This window comes from Rhodamnia argentea, chromosome 3 (genome assembly GCF_020921035.1).
Source record: "Rhodamnia argentea isolate NSW1041297 chromosome 3, ASM2092103v1, whole genome shotgun sequence".
Taxonomy (NCBI): Eukaryota; Viridiplantae; Streptophyta; class Magnoliopsida; order Myrtales; family Myrtaceae; genus Rhodamnia; species Rhodamnia argentea.
Genome location: NC_063152.1, coordinates 18,358,993 through 18,377,394, shown reverse-complemented (window position 1 = coordinate 18,377,394; position 18,402 = coordinate 18,358,993). Strand labels below are relative to the sequence as shown.

Genomic DNA, 18,402 nt, shown 5'->3' with positions numbered 1-18,402 from the left:
ACATCAACAGCTCCTAGATCTAACCACTTCATAATGTCATCCATCCGATCCTTGATTCCCACCAAATGATCAGGCACGTCCGGCAGTCTGGTCCGTAACAAACTAAAAACCTCTTCCACCATGAGCTTCGTAAGTTTATGCAGGCTGCCAAATACATAAGATACAATCACCTAACATTGAAAAACCACATATATGGAAACCGCGCACGCATTACGTGGCACTGGAAGGTTATCAACATATTCAAAGTAATTTGCTTTGAAAGCAACCAACATAGAAAAAGCGATCATCAAGCTGTGAGCCGTTTGAAAACCCAAAAAGCAGAAAATCAGTTTTTTTTTTTTTTCAAAAGACGAGGAGGAGGGACCTTATTTGCTGTTGAAAGCTATCAAGGTTCCTTGGTCCAGTGAATGATGGGAAAAGGTTATTTCTTGACTTCGGGTCTAATTGGCCTTCGACTAGAAGTCAATGCGGCATATTGTCACCTAACTAGGCCCGCGCGCAGTTGGATTTGAACAGGTTGGGCGCCTCCCTTTCATTTCAGAAGAAACTTATTAATTCAATTTTAAATCTATTACGTGGATGCCCATTCAATACCGGGAAATAGCATACTAGCAAAAAAATGATAAACAAGACTGCTAGCAGCATTTTTCTTAAAATACCCGGGGAATAGCATACTAGCAAAAAATGAGGAACACTTTCTAGAATATATATGAACCCTAATTTAAGTAACCGGCAAACAATTCCCGCACAAGTTACAACTAATTCTAGGTTACGAATTTTTATTGGGATACAACTAGAAATTAGTTCATACAACACTCATATTAGAGTTAGTAATTCGGTACAAAACTTGGTAATTTTGAAATGTGGAGTAAATAACATGGTAAGTATTACACAAGTGGTTGCCATGGACCTATTCATGGTCCCAGATCTAAATTAACTTAAAATTGACCTAAGGGACTTCTAGGTAGTTGTAATTATGGTTAGAAATCTAGGAACCTCTAGAAAATGGATAAGTAAATTTAGCGATTCTATTTATATTTAGATATGTGGCTTTTCTATAAACCCTGGTCGTTACTCTCTGCTTGCTTACATCCTTCTTCATTAAACCTTACTGTTTCTGTCCTTCTCACTGTATCCTTCAACGATCATTACAGAAAGGTTGGACAGAAGCAAACTGACTCTAGGTATTTAGGTAAAACATTCACAGGAACAAGGTCTCGAAAATGACAAAAAGAAAATAAAGTCAATGGAAAAAGCTGAGAATACCCGTGATCTTTGAGATTCTTTCCCATAATTCTGCCAACCTCTCTTAAAGCCTCCTCCCACTGCTTCACTAAATCCTCCCCGGAGTCGTTCTTGTGGTTTTGGAGGGCTTCCTGATACAGGTCGGTCTTAAGCTTGACATCATCTGCATCCACGTCACAGAAAATAGGGAGGATCACTTTTTGCTCGCCGTCCGCCGATCTTCTCGTGCAGTCCACCATTTGTGCGAGCTCACGGAGGCATGACTTACTCGAAGCGTAGCCTTTGGAGAAAATCGGGATGTAAATTTTGGATTCGTTGATTGCTTGTGAGAGGCCACCTCCGATCCTTTCGCCGACATGGAGCTCTTCGTTGTCTTTAAAAGCACGGATCCCTGCGCAGATCATGGCATTGTATAGAGAATCCGCTATGGTTAAGCGGGAATCAGGCCCTCTGAAGCTAAGGAACACATCAAAGTCCCGGGATCTACCACCATGGCTAGTGCTTGTCGAAGCTTCCATCGCCGTCTTTAGTCCCCCTCTCTTTCTCTTCATTTTGAGAGGACGATGGAGAGATTGATCTCTGAATTGAGTCCGCCCAATGACTTGGGGAAATCTGAGTCTGATCCTTGTGACAACTTGGCAAAAAAGCAACAGAGTGAGATCGCTCGCTTACTCCCGCTGTGTTCGGCTGGAAGTCACCTGCAGCCTTCCTTCATAGAATCGAAAAGTATGAAAATAGGAGGCTAAGTTGAGGAAATAATTGATCGGAGTCTTCGAAGTGGTGGAGGTCGTCTTGGAAATATATTATATGATAGAATGTTAGTTAGATGGTGTACGTTCTCATCATGTTGCACTTGCCTGGAAGTTACCTGGGGCCTTCCTTCGTCAGTTGGGGAAAAAAAAAAAATACCATTCAGACTCAGCACCAAAGAGGAGGGGCTAAGTTTGAGCAAACAATTTATCAAAGTCTTCGAAGACTAGAAGGTCGTCTCGGCAATATATTACATGATTGAACGTTAGTTAGGTGTTGGATGTATCGTACAACTTAATACATTTTCCACTCCCCATTACTTTGTTATTGTCTTCCACTTGCTTGGAAGTCACATGCGGCCTTCCTTCATAACTGTTGGAAGAATTACATCGACAAATTCGACCAATCTTTTCGATGCACGACTGCAGAATTACGTAGGAATCACCAGCACGTCCTCAGCGAATCTATGTTGAGGAAACCTTTCTTCAAATATTTTGATTTTGACAAAACCTTTCATTTTTAGAAAGAATTCGGTTAATACTTTGAAACATGTTATTGCCGGTATAACAAGTGAATAAAAAGCTTATATTGTTCCAAACTTGATGTTTAAACTCAAAAAGAAGTCGCCACCTATTTGCTTCTGAATGAGTTGAATCTTATTATTCAGAGATGGAGAGAGATATCGCCTCCGAAGACTCAATCTGGAGAAAACTTACGTGACACATTAGCAAGGACTTTACTGAAGCTCAAAGTCATTATTCTAGTCGGATCAGATTCAAAGAGTTTCTTCTACTTATGAAGACTGCTTCTGAATCATGTTTAGATTCTGCAACACCTATCCAAATTTTGAAGACCGACGTTTGGCGGGTTTCCAATTTGGCCGTGTTATTTATGGAAGTTTATAATCTTTGATTGACATATTATTTTCCAAACTGATTGGGAAAATTTTTTTGATCGTATATTACCTTCCATAGGACAAGAAAACTTACATATTTGAATAAACTCTACTTATGGAAACTGAAGATTTAGTTGTATGGGTGAATGAATCTAGGGGGTTCAGAGTCTAGCTACCAAATCTTCCTACGTATACTCTCTTTCAATCAATATTGATGACGTCCAATCGGTGATTGAAGACCGATCTTTTGAAGGTCTATCCAACGGCTAGTTTGGAAGTTGAGGAAATAATTGATCAAATTCTTCGAAGAGGAGAAGGTCGTCTTGGAAATAAATTACGTGATTGTGTGTTAGATAGTTGTTGGAAGTATTGGACAACTTAGTATTGTTACTTTGTTTTTCGGTTCCGTTTGCTTGGAGGTCACCTGGGGCCGACCTTCATAAGTTAAAAAATCAATTCAGATTTGCACCATATATGCGGCTTAAGGAAAATGGTCCGACGAACCGGATGAGTAAAGTCCTTGAACGTCATCAATCCGCGAACCAAGGCTCCATGTGTTCAATAATATTCGAATAATTATTCTCAAAACACTTGACTTCCATTTTTTTCATTTGAAACGTACGTAACTTCCGTATGCTTCTATCGTTATCTATTCTAATGTAACCCTTCAGATCTTATCTCCAGTCTTTCAAAAGGCACCTCTTCGTGGGGACCTCTCATACACATCCCATCAACGGACATAATATAACATCTCCCATGTGGACACGATGGACTTGATAATACTCTGTCAAGAAAGTAAGGCAATTATCATCATCTACTTCGAAAATAATTCATACTGGCAAATACGTCGTGCGACCAATGAGTATGCTTGTACTTGGGAGCTTAGATTATGCACCTATTAGGGATACATAATGACTACAACCCCAAAAAGAAAGACAATGTCTCACAGTACCCCAGCTATATTTTGTTACATCGGTCTAAGTGCACTTGCCTATTCTTAACTTACCATATATTTGCAATTATATTCGTACCCACAATAGGCGAAATTAGTTGACCAGTATATGCATGTGGTACATGTAAAACAAGAGCAGTCTTCCTTCGTACTCATGTCTCCCTCCATTTTAGAACAACTGCTTTCCTATACACATGGCATAAAGCCATATTAGTTTCATGATCGCCGGTATAATGCTAAAGCAGCGGTATTGATTCGTCACTTTGAAAACATGGTCAGAAGTAACATAAGGTATAAAATGAGGTAATCAATTCAAGAATTACCTCAAGGATTTACAAGACAAGTAAATGGGGTAAATTAAACTCATCTTCCGTAACGGTCGAATAAAGCACATGTAGTATGAATTACATGCTACAACGGATTTCTCTTTCTATTAGAGCGTATGTCATTTATCAATCACATCCATTATACGGATCTTAGCCTAAATATATTTACATGCTTCTCACATACATATGTTTAGCCCAAGTGCTATATCAGCTCGCTCTTTACAACAGCCAATTAAGCACTCGCATCCGGCTATCATCAGTCATTCATGATTGTGGGACTATTGTGTTCGGTCTTATCGCATATAAATCATAAGCCACGTCTTGATTCCAATCAAGGCGATACAAAATTTACTATATACCAAATTTGCTCTTTCACTATCCTTCATACACACTGTCTCATCTCAACTCGCTTACTACAGTCATAAAGAAAATAGAAAATTACCAAAAAAATTGGCAAATACGGGGAAGAAGGTGATCACGAACATGGAAAGAGGGTAAATAACTTGCCGTGAGAGAAGGGAATGAGTGGGATTTGTTTCCAAAGTTTCTTACGTTTTGGAATGAATCACCTTATAAAGAAAATAGAAAATTACCAAAAAAAATTAAATTTACTGTACTTTAGCCACCTTAGTCGTAAACTTTTCAATTATGCCAATTTAGTCATAATATTTTCAAGTTTTGCTAATTGAATCTATCGGGTCAACTTTGGTCGGAAATCGCTAATGTGGACTAACACCATTTGTTCTACGGAATCCATCTTATGTTGCACAACTAGCACCGATGTAGACATTTTTAATAATTCCCGAGTGTATACTTTTGACTTGCCTTGATCACTATTTTGTAGGAAATTCGGAGTTACTAAAAGCGCCAGCGTAATATGCAAATATGTAATTTTTTGAAATGCCTCTAATATATACTAAATCATAATTGATAATATAGTCCGTATATTGTTATTGTTTATGTAGTTGCTTTCTGCAAATTCTTTTTTATTTCATGTTAGCTCAATCAGAAAAGTAATGCTATGAAAAACAAAATCTTCCGCCGATCCTTTTATCTAGTAATTATAATTAAATTTGTTGTAAAGAAGTTGAAAAATGTCTTTCCTATTTAAATACGATAGAATAGTTCGAAATGTAATATCAAAATATGTTCTATTTAAGTTCAGTCTTGTTTTACTTTTGAATGCTGAGGACATAACTAACATGCATTGAATTAATCTAATCTATCACATAGTTTCCGAAATTAATGATAGCTATAAATAGTTTTTTTTTTTAATCGAAAAGAGACCATTTCATTTCTTTAAAGGAATGCCCGATTATAAGGCAAAGAGATACAGAACATAATAGAAATCCAGTTGTATGGAAGGGCTCTGTATTTGTCGGCTTTGACAACCCAATCTGCTAAATGATTGGACACTCTTCAATGCGGGAAAAGTACACTAGAAGTGCCATAACTTGTGTACGGCGTTCACTTGAGTGTCATAACTTTTAAAACGTTCACTTAAGTGCCATAACTTTAAAAAATCGTTCACTTGAGTGCTATGTCGGAGTAAAATTGTTTACTTAAGTGCTACAAGAACTTTTCCAGCGTGCTACGTCAACTTTTCGGCATGTTACAGTAACTTTTTGGCATGCCACGTCGGCTTTCCGACGTGCTACGTTAACTTTCCCGGCATGCCACGTCAGCTTTTCCGGCGTCCACGTCAACATGGCACTCAAGTGAACGATTTTTGAAAATTATAGCACTTAAGTGAACGTTTTAAAAGCTACGGCACTCAAGTGAACGCCGTACAAAAGTTATGGCACTTCTAGTGTATTTTTCCCTTCCAATGCAATGGGATAACTAAAGATCTAAAAGCTGTGTCAGTAGCTCCCGGCATTAGTTGATAACGCACGTCCGAAGCAGAGTAATCCGATCCTGTGAGATAGCTTATCAAGGTGAAATTATCTTAACCCAAAGCCAAATTTGCTTCAAATCCAGACTTGGAGTACCCCGAGGGTTTCTAAGCAAGCAAGGGTTTCAGCATGCGCCACAGAGTCCACCCTTGTGAATTGTGCAAATCCATAGACAGTTTTCCTAGAGACGTCATGATAGACACACAATGACATGGTGATATTGATGATGTACTAACATAATTTGCATACAAATCTGTATATCAAAAGATTTTCAATAAATTCACTAAGTCGATTGATTTTACTCGTAACAAATTTCGGAAAGCTGCCTTCCAAGGAAAGTAACAAAAAATTCTTACGACACATCTTATACTTGCCATCATCCAGAAGTTAAACCACATTGGCATTACATTCTTTTTAAAGTCGCTTTTCTTCGGGAGGGAGCGCACCACGCCAACTCGTATTTTCAATCCACAAAAAGTCCACTTGCATAGCAAGTGGGAAGATTGCAAAAGACTTCCATTTATTTATGGAAGTCAGCTGGACTTTTGAGATTTCTTTTTTATGACCCAGGTGCACGAACATGAAGACCCATCTGTCTGTGATCTGAAGACCCAAGAATCCTGTGCAAGCCCCATAAATAGGTCAAGTTCGAAATTTTTGCTCGTGTGAGTGATCATGACCGGAGCAATTTGCACACACTTGATAACATTCGAACGGGTGACTCCTAGTCTCTAAGCTAAATAGGTCAAGTTCGAAATTTTTGCTCGTGTGAGTGATCATGACCGGAGCAATTTGCACACACTTGATAACATTCGAATGGGTGACTCCTAGTCTCTAAGCTGAAAATTCTCCACGCTGCAACTAACCGTGCCAACCTTGGGGATTGACCCGAAGTTTCAATATTGTAGTTTGTCTTTCACCAAATAGCCTATTAACAACCAATAGGGATCAAAATGCCTAATGAATAGAGAGACACAAGGTGATAAATGCGGTTCTAATTGATGTGGGGACAGGGACACGTATACTAGCCGGGCCAACTTCGGTGAGGGTGTCGTCGCCTTTAGGCGAGGGCCCCAACGCCCTTGTCCAAAATACCGGCGAGCAATGCAGGCGATGGTGGCCCAGCGGTTCCCGTAGCGGGAGTGGGCGGCGAGGATGGCCTTGTCCTCGGCGGCAGAGAAGGGGCAGTGCTCGATGGCAGGGCTGAGCTGGTTGCACGAGTCGGAGCGAGTTGAAAAGACATCTTTAAGAATCTTTGGTAGCACCAGCTTGACGGACTCTTTTTTGGTGAACATCCTAGTTATACACACGAGCGATCGTAACCTGCCGAAACCTAATTCGCCTCTCAAGGGTTGTTTTCTCCTCCCAGAAAAGGAAAATTTCCAGGGGCCACCAACATAATTGCCACGATATAAACTTAAAGAGTATGGCCCACAAGTTTCGAATTTTTCAAGTTCACCTAAGTGCGACATCACCACACTCCAAGTAGTCACAAATTAGCAAATTTAGCATGTCTTTGCAATTTATAGCCTCACGCCAGCTACAAAAATCACAGCAGCGGTAGTTCAACAACAACAATCCTACCACAACTGACATAGTAAACAACTTGAAACAAACATGGACCTCCAAGTTGAAAAAAAAAAAAAATTTCACTTACCTGTGTGATTTTTACTTGGTCCCTTAAGAATTTTAAATCAGCAACAAGAACTTCTAAACTTTCTTTAGCATTTTCTAAGTTCTTTTGTAGAAGAGTTGTGGCCTGCAACATAAATTTACGCAATAAATAAGATGCTTGTCATCATTATTGGAGACAAAGGGACATTGCTTGAACTCGAGTACAACCTCCTCACATGAATACTCCAACAAGAAAATTGCTTAGCCACGCTCCATGTCGGTATCTAATTGGACCTTTGGACATCAAAGCAACTAGCCAAATATTACCGGCGATATTCAGGTGTCCAAATCTAAGCCACCTCGCTAATTGAGATCAGCATGGGCTCTTCCAGAAGTGCATTTGCAAAGGGGAAAAGGCAATCGGATATTTCACATCATGTCAACCGCATCAAAAGCAGTTCCTAGTATGGCAAGAATTAAATTAGTGTTTCCTCCACTTGCATTGTAAATATAAAGAGAAGCAATATGATCAGCTAAGAGAGCATCGAGGAGCAAGAAGAATTTTCTACGATAATAAGATTACAGAAATTTTTTTTTTTTTATCGTCACGCATGAAAGATGGCTGATACAAAGAACTCCAGGGGATATAATGAGAAAGAACTCCTGGTTGGCAACATGTGATTTGGTTACGTGATCCCTCAACAATCAACAGCATGATTCTGACAGATAAACATTAGGTATCCTTAGTTAAAATACATGCACGGAAAAGCGTTCAGCTTGAATTTCAATCATAAATTGCCGTTCTGAGGCCATGGTTCAATCTTACTGTAGGAGAAATGCGTGCTCATTGTGCAAGCACATAATGGCATGCTTAAACACAGGTCACTTTGCTACAGCAAATCAGCCAGTTTGCTTCAGTGATTTATTCAGGCTGCTAGTTAAGTATCAAATAAGCTGGAGAATAAACAAGTGGGTATTGTTGTGGTCGAATAAAATGGCGTGAGTAACTGTCGCACCAAGGCGCACCAATTTGAATTGTTTCATCAATTCAAATCCTGGATTTTCATATTGAGAGAGATATCACACCTTTGTTTACGTACCTTCAGAGGGTTAAAGGTTATATAGCCTCTTTGATGGAGAACACTTCAGTACAAAGAAAGATGGAGGCAGCATAGCGCCGAATAAATTTCGAAGATTCTTGTCCACTGCAGAGATATGGAAATTACAGCACATGAGCAGGAAACTTTGTCGATGGCAGAAATATCGGTAGAATTCACCACTTTTGCATTGACTGGTAACCAGAAGAGAATGAGATTGCCAAATTTTTACTTCTCTTACACAAGATGGTTGGTAAACAAGAGACAGGGACGGACTCTATCCAAAGAAGGCCGACGGGGTATTAGCTGCTTAGGAGATGAAAACCAATTTGGGACCATTCGGCAACACAGGATTTCCATGTGAATGATTTCCTTGGGAGTGTTAGAAAATGGCCAGTCTACAAAAAGAAACCAAAAACAAGAAGGATGCATATAAACAGATACGAGCGATAGCAAAGTGAAAGAGAATCCTCAGATCACCCACTTATTTTTTGCCCTCGGACCAAATCTCCTTGGCACATGGATCTGTCACTCCAAGCATCTCCTCCCCTTGCATAACCGAGGTCTAAGGGTGAAACATACTTTTAATACAACAAAGCTCACAACTTTTATTTGAGTAGTCATGTGAATTCCGAAAGATCCCCTCATTTATTGATGGGTTCATGATCTCAGGGTCGAGATCGGGGATCTTCACCAGGCAACGAAGGCTTGAATTCTTCGAAACATACACCGAAGGTGAATTTCTAATGCAAAGCCCTGGTAATTTTGAGTTACGAAGATGCATGCAGTGTCGTTCGTGTCGAGAAACTTCCCTGATGCATTGATGCCAAGGAGAGGTATGAGAAAAGAACCACAAAATGCTCGGCAGCGGCACGGGCACGTTCGTTCGGGGTGCGAAGTCGTTGCTTACCGTCGCTGTTGCATGTGCTTATCGCCACGTGGCCATGAACAAATGAATTGCTTATTTTGTTTTCAACACAAGAATAACAACCATAAGAAACATTTTTGAAAAAACGAAAAGAGAAAAAGAAGCGAATTCCTGAATTGCTGGATCATAAAATTGATAGTCGTATATTCAGAGGAGGTATGCTAATCAATGAACTTTTGATGTACAAAGATGCCTGATAAGCAACAATCAGAATCGCCAGTTTCGGGGAGAGATGATTAGAATTCAAGGAGTGAAAACAGAGTCGCCTCTCCTTGTCATCTGAGATTGACAAGCTCGCCTTTGAAGCGACCAACTTCAGAAGAGGTTCTGTTATAACTGGCTTTTTCCCATGCTAATTGTTAAATATGTCTCAAGTTTAAAATTGTTATTGGCACCACAAGACAAAATATGGGGACCACGTTTGATCATTACTCAAGATTTTGGTCTGATAGGAAAGAAAGAAGTGCACGACTTCTTTCTTGAGTAATGGTAGATCAAGAGTATGACAAAAGAGAGGGGCTTAAATAATATATTTTATTGTGGAGCCCATGGAGTAAAAGAAAGAGGGTTTTCTTTCTTTTATCTATCTCTAGCAGAAGCCTTCGTAAGATGAGGAGGAAGAGAAAGAAGAAAAAGAAAAAGGGGGGAGGACAAAGAGAGAGTCTTGTTCTTCCGCCGAGATGCTCTTCCTATCTCGCGAAGAAGTCCGAAGAGAGAAGATTTGTGCTTCGTGAGTTTTATTTTGTTATATCCAATTAAGTTGTTTATTTGTAAACACTTTGGGTTTGGGTATAATCTAGGTGCGGGAAACACGAGCGTATTGAGCGATTGTAATTCCGATTCTCCGATTATAGTGAATTGTTCTTGTTGGCTCTCCCGTGGATGTAGGTACCGATATTCGGACCGAACCACGTAATCTCCGGTGTCCTTTATCGTTCCTTGTTATTTCTCGTGGCTTTTCGCATTGACTTATTTGCAAGATCCGGGTTAGTTTCCGCACGTTATATTACAACAATTGGTATCAGAGCCTTGGTTCGGATATTCTAGATTGTGATTTGGGGCTTTTGCTTGTCCGATTATTATATGGATATCCTGTGATTGCAATTATGTCCGGAGTGAAAGCTGAAATTGAGAAGTTTAACGGGAGGAACAACTTTGGGTTATGGAGTCTCAAGATGGAGGCGATATTGACAATTCAAGGCGATATTGACAATTCAAGGTTTAGCAGAAGCATTGGAGGGCAAGGCTGAATTGCCCGAAACGATGACAGATCTTGAAAAGGATGTGGTGATGAGGAAAGCTAGAAGTTTAATCCTGTTGAATTTATCGGATGAAGTGTTAATAGAGGTTGGTGATGAGAAGGATACCGCAGCAATGTGGACAAAACTTCGGGCGCTCTATGTAACGAAGGGTTTGAACAATCGCTTATATATGTTGAAGAGGATGTTCCGGTTCGGATATATCGAAGGTACGTCTATCAGAACCCATCTAGATGAATTTAATAAACTCATGATGGATTTGAAGAACGTCGGTAAGACACTTGATGATGAAGAGCGGGGCATGATGTTGTTAGCTTCCCTACTAGAGTCATGGGAGCACTTTGCTGATTCACATTTGCAGGGGCGTACTACGATTACCTCGGAAGAGGTAAAGTCCGCCTTATTTTCTAAAGAGTGGCAGAGAAAGTTGCGAGATGACGATCTAGCGCAGGATGTAGCGCGAGGACTAGTGATTCGGGGTAGAGAGCAACAACGAGGGTCCAGTAGCAGCAGAGGTAAAAGCAGATCTAAGTCACGCCATAGAAAGTCCAAGGGACGCGTGAAGTGCTTTGAGTGTCACGAGGAAGGGCACATCGGGAGAGATTATCATAAGTTGAGAAACAGAGGTGATAAGCAGAAAGCCACAACCAATGTGGCGAATGTTGTTGAAGAGAGCACTAGTGATGCAGAGGCTGTTTTGTGTGTGATCGGAGGTTCATCGGGAGATGAATGGGTGCTAGATTCGGGGTGTTCTTATCATATGACGCCTCATAAGAACCGGTTTACTACTTACCGGACTGCGTTGGTGGTAGAGTTACGTTGGGGAATAACGCAGCCTGCAAGGTTGTGGGCATAGGGACAGTTCGGATTCGGATGCACGATGGCGTAGTGCGCACATTGACGGACGTGAGGCATGTACCGGAGCTCGGGAAGAACCTTATTTCTCTGGGGACACTCGATGATATCGGGTGTAAGTACACCGCTGAAGGTGGAGTGCTGAAGATCTCTCGAGGTGCTATGACGGTAATGAAAGGGAAGAAAGTGAGTTCTCTCTATCATCTACTGGGAGAGACCGTGACAGGAGCTGCTGCGGTTTCATCGGGTGAGTCAGATTCCGATCTAACTCGTTTATGGCATATGCGTCTAGGGCACATGAGTAAGGCGGGTATGACGATGCTGAGTGATAGAGGGTTGTTAAAGGGTCAGAAGACAAGTAAGTTAGACTTATGTGAGCACTGCATCTTTGGGAAGCGGCGCGGGATTAAGTTTGCTACGGGTATTCATTCGACCAAGCAACCGGTAGAATATATTCATTCGGATGTCCGGGGCCCGTCTCCGGTTCCTTCGAAAGGAGGTGCTCGTTATATGCTGACATTTATCGACGACTATTCCAGGAAAGTATGGGTATATTTTTTGAAGCACAAATCTGATGTGTTTGATTGGTTCAAGAAATTTAAGGCATTGATTGAGAAGCGATCGGATAAACGGATCAAGTGCCCGAGAACCGATAACGGCATGGAGTTACGTGGTAAAGATTTTACCGAGTTCTGCGAGAGAGAAGGAATTGTGAGACACCGCACAATACCCGGGACACCACAGCAAAATAGCGTGGCAGAACGGAAGAACAGAACTTTACTTGAGCGGGCTCGGAGCATGCTTTCGCATGCTGGAATAGGCAAGGAATTTTGGGCCGAAGCGGTGAACATGGCATGTTACCCGATTAATCGATCTCCATCATCTGCTATCGAGTGGAAGACTCCGGAGGAAGTATGGTCGGGGAAACCCGTTGATTACTCCGGATTACGAATATTCGGATGTCCTGTGTATGCTCATGCGAGTGATGGTAAGCTTGAGCCGAGGTCGAAGAAGTGCATATTTCTGGGTTATGCACATGGGGTGAAAGGCTAACGGCTGTGGTGCACCGATCCCAGATCACCCGGTTTTCTAATCAGCAAAGATGTGATTTTCGACGAGATTGCAATGCTTCGACAGAGGAGTTCCGAGACACAACCAGCAGAGCAGACGGATCATGGTGTGAGTAGTGAGGTGGAGCTTCAGGTGGAGACTCCGGAGACCTCGGAGGTAACAGATGTTCGGAGGCTGCGAGTAGCCGCGGTTCTCGAAGTCGGTGATAGTGAACAACCAGTGCGGCCGCAGCATAGTATAGCCGCAGACAGACAGAGAAGGCAAATTAAACCACCGGTACGTTATGCTTATACAGATTTTGCTTATGCTTTAACCGTAGGTGACGAGGTGGAGACAGATGAACCTTCGTCTTACTCTGAGGCGATGGCTAGTTCCGAGTCGTCGCAGTGGCTAGGGGCTATGAGTGAAGAGATGGAATCACTCCATCGAAATCAGACATGGGAGCTAGTTAAAGTACCCAAGAGCCAGAAGATTGTCGGAAGTAAATGGGTCTACAAACGGAAAGAGGGCATTCCTAGCGTCGAGGCAACGAGATATAAGGCGAGACTTGTTGCGAAGGGGTATACCCAATGAGAAGGCATTGACTACAGTGAGGTGTTTTCTCCCGTGGTAAGGCATACTTCTATTCGTGTTTTACTTGCCTTAGTTGCTGCACAGGATCTCGAGTTGGAGCGACTTGATGTGAAAACGGCGTTTCTTCACGGTGAGTTGGAGGAGCAGATTTACATGAGGCAACGGAGGGATTTGCTATTCGGGTAAGGAAGATCATGTTTTCTTATTAAAGAAATCTTTATATGGGCTGAAACAATCTCCTAGACAGTGGTATAAGCGGTTTGACGCTTTCATGGCTAGTCGGGACTATTCAAAGAGTCAGATGGATAGCTGTGTTTATTTCGGGAGATTGAAGGACGGGTCTTTGATATATCTGCTATTATATGTTGATGATATGTTGATAGCAGCGAAAAATATGTTTGATATTGATGTCTTGAAGAGGCGATTGAGTGCTGAGTTTGAGATGAAAGATTTAGGTGCTGCGAAGAAAATATTGGGTATGGAGATTTTGCGTGACGGATCTGCGGGATTATTATGTCTGTCTCAAAAGAAATATATTGAGAAGATTGTAGCACGTTTTAATATGCGATCGGCGAAGTCTGTGAGTACGCCATTAGTAAAGCACTTTAAACTTTCGGTTAAGTTATCGCCGCAACCTGAGGAGGAAGAGGAACATATGTCTCGTGTTCCTTATTCTAGTGCCGTGGGTAGTATTATGTATGCTATGGTATGCACTAGGCCTGATATTTCACAAGCTGTCGATGTAGTTAGTCATTATATGAAGCGTCCGGGTAAAACTCATTGGGAAGCTGTGAAATGGATCCTCAGATATTTGAAGGGGACATCAGACGTTGGTATAGTATACCGAATGGACAGTAATGGTAGTGAGACCGCTGGTTTTGTGGATTCTGATCATGCGGGTGACTTGGATGAGTGCGGGTCTTTAGCCGGGTACGCGTTTACGCTTGCGGGTGGTGCGGTTAGTTGGAAGGCGTCCTTACGGGACCACGTAGCCTTGTCGTCGGCTGAGGCGGAGTACATGGCACTGACCTTTGTAGCGAAAGAGGCGATATGGTTGCAAGGTTTGCTCATGGACTTTGGGTTAGAACAGAAAAGTGTTGATATACACTGTGATAACCAAGGTGCGATTTATCTAGCATATAATCCGGTTTATCACGAGCGAACGAAGCATATCAATATCAGGTACCACTTCATCCGAGATGTCTTAGCGAAGGGTAAGATTGTTGTGAAAAAGATTGCTACGACAGAGAACCCCGCGGACATGATGACTAAGCCTGTTCCTTTGGCGAAGCTCAAGCTCTACTTGAGCACTATTGGCGTCTGTAGAGAGTGAACGCCCGTGGGGGCGTTGGGAGAGCAGCATGGATGATGAGCATTATTAACTTGGCTTCAAACTTCGAGCCAAGGTGGAGAATTGTTAAATATGTCTCGAGTTTAAAATTGTTATTGGCACCACAAGACAAAATATGGGGACCACGTTTGATCATTACTCAAGATTTTGGTCTGATAGGAAAGAAAGAAGTGCACGACTTCTTTCTTGAGTAATGGTAGATCAAGAGTATGACAAAAGAGAGGGGCTTAAATAATATATTTTATTGTGGAGCCCATAGAGTAAAAGAAAGAGGGTTTTCTTTCTTTTATCTATCTCTAGCAGAAGCCTTCGTAAGATGAGGAGGAAGAGAAAGAAGAAAAAGAAAAAGGGGGGAGGACAAAGAGAGAGTCTTGTTCTTCCGCCGAGATGCTCTTCCTATCTCGCGAAGAAGTCCGAAGAGAGAAGATTTGTGCTTCGTGAGTTTTATTTTGTTATATCCAATTAAGTTGTTTATTTGTAAACACTTTGGGTTTGGGTATAATCTAGGTGCGGGAAACACGAGCGTATTGAGCGATTGTAATTCCGATTCTCCGATTATAGTGGATTGTTCTTGCTGGCTCTCCCGTGGATGTAGGTACCGATATTCGGACCGAACAACGTAATCTCTGGTGTCCTTTATCGTTCCTTGTTATTTCTCGTGGCTTTTCCCATTGACTTATTTGCAAGATCTGGGTTAGTTTCCGCACGTTATATTACAACACTAATCACTCTCTCTGCTCGCAGCTGTGCATCTGAAAGCATATCTTGAAGAACCGCGGATTATGATTAGATTATGAGCTACGGCAACCAAGTCCACATCACTGGCCAAAGCAAGCTGCGTAAGGGCATTGGCGCAGACACTTAGCAAAGCTTCAATTGACTCTGTTTCTATCTTTTTCCTTTTATTTAACAATTGTCTGTTCATGTGAAATCTTTCTGATGCATCTTTCGATCTATACAACTTGTTTCAGACCACGTCAGAGATGAAATGCTAAAAGCAAGCACCGGCAGATGGATGGAAGTCTTTACGCCTACCAGGTCTCAGAAGTACACCAAAAAAAGTCATGATATAAACGAGAAATCACATGCTCGCTGTCACAGGACTGAAACGATCAGCATCCGGTGATGCTGTTGTAGAGGCTCAAGACCAGCTTAATACACTTCTTGTAAGCCACTTCAGCAACTCGAAAGTAATTCATGCAATCCCAACGTCTTTGATACATATGTAGTTGATCCAATATGGGGTATCCAAAGTTAAACAGTTCCAAATCAAGGTAAACTCCTGCCTAGCATTTTATAGTCTGCCGTGAAGGTTATCACATAGTCTCCATACTAAATGCTTGGTAGAAAATGTTTGTCGAAGCACTCATAATGGCCATGCAATTTTCAATTGCAGTTCACGGGTAGTGTGCTATTGGAAGAGAGTAATTTTTGTTCTCATGTAGTACGAAATAATTACCTCGTTTCCACAAACACAAACACACCGGTTAAAACTTCAATGCCATCTGATTCAGTAAAAAACTGCACCAATGAATAACATAACACTAGTGAGTCGTACTATTAAATCTTTTTCGCATGACTACTTTGTAAGTGCTATTGGATGCAAGAAACTGACCTGATTGATGACGGGTTCGGTGACCCCTGCATTATCATGCCACCTCTTTGGAGCAACGGAATCAAATTCGTCGAAAAAGAGAAGGCAAGGTGCTGCAGCTGCTGCCTTCGAGAACACATCCGGAACCTGTAATTTTCTAAATGCCGTTACTATCAAATATTCAAAATTTCTCCAGTTTGCTGACAAAATCAATGCCATCAATGTGCGGAATAGAAAATCCAGTTGACATTTGATAACCCATTTCAAATTTCTAGTAGAGAAAAGCTTCAAATGTTTTGACTCAGCCACTTCAGTTGACTGAAGTGGGAACTCCATTAAATGCATACCGAAGCAACAAAAGAAACCACAAAATTGTGAAATGTAGTTCAATCAACATCAGTGTGGTTGAAAAGAAGACTCTTACAGCTTGCTTAGAAGTTCCAATGTACTTATTCAACAGCCCAGCCCTTTCACTGATATGGATTGAAGAGAACAAGCTGCTGCTGCAGCACCAACAATGTGCATCTTGTCAAAGCCCGGACTTCCATGTAAAAGGAACATTTGACCATGGCCTTAGACGAGCTTGCGCAAAAACATTTTCATCAGCAAATGTAAGAATGATAGACATGAAGACTAATTAAGCTCATTTAGCAAGTTAACATTAACCACATATTTAGCACAAAGAGAGAGATGAGGACAAGGTGTAACGAGTCACCAGAAAGAATAAACAAAAGCTACAGCTCAAATACAACCAATGCAGTTAAATAAGCTCTCTTGAACAAAATCCATGCATAAATCTCGGTCACTCACAAGAATGCATCAGGGAACAACGGTAGAAACCATTACACCTCAAGACATTCCAGCATGAATAGTTTGCAGCATTCCAGGACTCTGCATAAATAGATCAAGAAAGCTAATAATTATTGCTGGAGAAACATAACTTCAACTTTAAGAATGGGAATTCTTGAAAAGTGCGACCACAACAATTGGCAAGTAAAGTTGACGAACTACATGCCCCGAACTCAAGCAAAATTACTACACTGTTTCTTCATCGGGCGTTCAGAAACTCTTGGTCACATCAACGAATGAAAAGGCAACACCTAGTACATTAAGCCTAGAAGAAAACAACTGTACAATGCTCGAACATCAGAAGGCACACACGAACTACATGCCCTGAACCCGGAGAGACAAAAAAATCCACCAAGAAAACTCTTGCAGTATCTCTTCTACATTGCATAAAGCAGGGAAGCATAAGGCCTCGGGTATGCAGCAGCAGACACTTCCTCAGAGCTGCTTCTACAGGCTCTAGGGGCGGCATTTGAACTTCTGCGACCGACTGACCGCCTGCCCGTGTGAGTACCCCTCATGCCCTTCCATTCCTGAAGCTGCTCCAGGGACGTCACGATTTTGTCCATAGTGGGCCTTGCCCGGGCTTCTGTGGCTGTGCACTGAAAAGCGAGGAACGCTGCCGTTTGGGCTTGATCCATGGAATACTGACCTTCGAGATGGGAATCAATGACACAGAATATTCTTCACTTGTTTGTGAGGTATGGCTTCGCCCACTCCACAAGGTTCTCTTGCCCGGTCGGTCTGTTCTTGTCTATTGCTCGTTGGCCAGATAGCATTTCCAGAAGAACGACACCAAAGCCATAGACATCAATTTTGGGAGTCAAATGGCCTTCAATTGGAAAGGGAGATTAAATCAGAAACCAGCCACACCTCTTCTAGTTTTTTCTTAAGAATCTTGTAAGGCAAAGCAGAAAGTAGTGGAGAAGTCGACCAAATGCACCAAAGTTTAATTTTTCTCGACAATTGACAGTAGGACTTCCTTCAACGTGAAAATAAAATAATCTTTGATTGCACAGAATCAGATACTCCCTGCTCAATCTGTGGAAACTGCTGGAAACAAAGATGATACAAAGGGAGAAACACAGGTCGTTGCATTTGCCCTAAAACAATTGACCGATGAGACAAGACTCAAGAGTCATCAAATAAGA

At 41.6% G+C, this 18,402-nt stretch overlaps 5 protein-coding genes across 6 annotated transcripts in view; all 5 read right to left on the bottom strand.

The window, feature by feature from the left end:
• The window catches only part of LOC115733176 (disease resistance protein RPV1-like), a 27,613-nt gene extending 25,660 nt beyond the window's left edge, over positions 1–1,953 (bottom strand). Inside the window, exon 1 of the mRNA XM_048275609.1 lies at positions 1,799–1,953. The gene's annotated coding sequence lies outside the window, so the exon portion shown is untranslated. The remainder of the gene's footprint in view (positions 1–1,798) is intronic.
• Positions 1–18,402, bottom strand: part of LOC115731775 (disease resistance protein L6-like) — a 47,610-nt gene that overhangs the window by 331 nt on the left and 28,877 nt on the right. Inside the window, exon 2 of the mRNA XM_048275827.1 lies at positions 1,267–1,824. Within this exon, the coding sequence (XP_048131784.1) occupies positions 1,267–1,796 (530 nt within the window). The 5' untranslated portion in view covers positions 1,797–1,824. The remainder of the gene's footprint in view (positions 1–1,266; positions 1,825–18,402) is intronic.
• The window catches only part of LOC115732622 (disease resistance protein RPV1-like), a 50,938-nt gene that overhangs the window by 3,661 nt on the left and 28,875 nt on the right, over positions 1–18,402 (bottom strand). The gene's annotated exons all lie outside the window — the stretch shown is intronic.
• LOC125314209 overlaps positions 1–18,402 on the bottom strand; it is a 24,514-nt gene extending 6,112 nt beyond the window's left edge. The window contains exon 1 of the mRNA XM_048275831.1: positions 18,253–18,402. The gene's annotated coding sequence lies outside the window, so the exon portion shown is untranslated. The remainder of the gene's footprint in view (positions 1–18,252) is intronic.
• On the bottom strand, positions 9,940–16,624 carry LOC125314208 (peroxisome biogenesis protein 1-like). Of its 2 annotated transcripts, XM_048275830.1 has the most exons (4): positions 16,427–16,624; positions 16,271–16,332; positions 15,538–15,576; positions 9,940–10,059 (listed from the first exon to the last, which is right to left on the bottom strand). In XM_048275830.1, coding segments are annotated over exons 1-4 (300 nt in total). In that variant the 3' UTR covers positions 9,940–10,058. The 2 variants fall into 2 exon arrangements, with proteins under 2 accessions (XP_048131787.1, XP_048131786.1); XM_048275829.1 differs by lacking the exon at positions 16,271–16,332 and having other exon boundaries at positions 9,976–10,054; positions 15,534–15,646.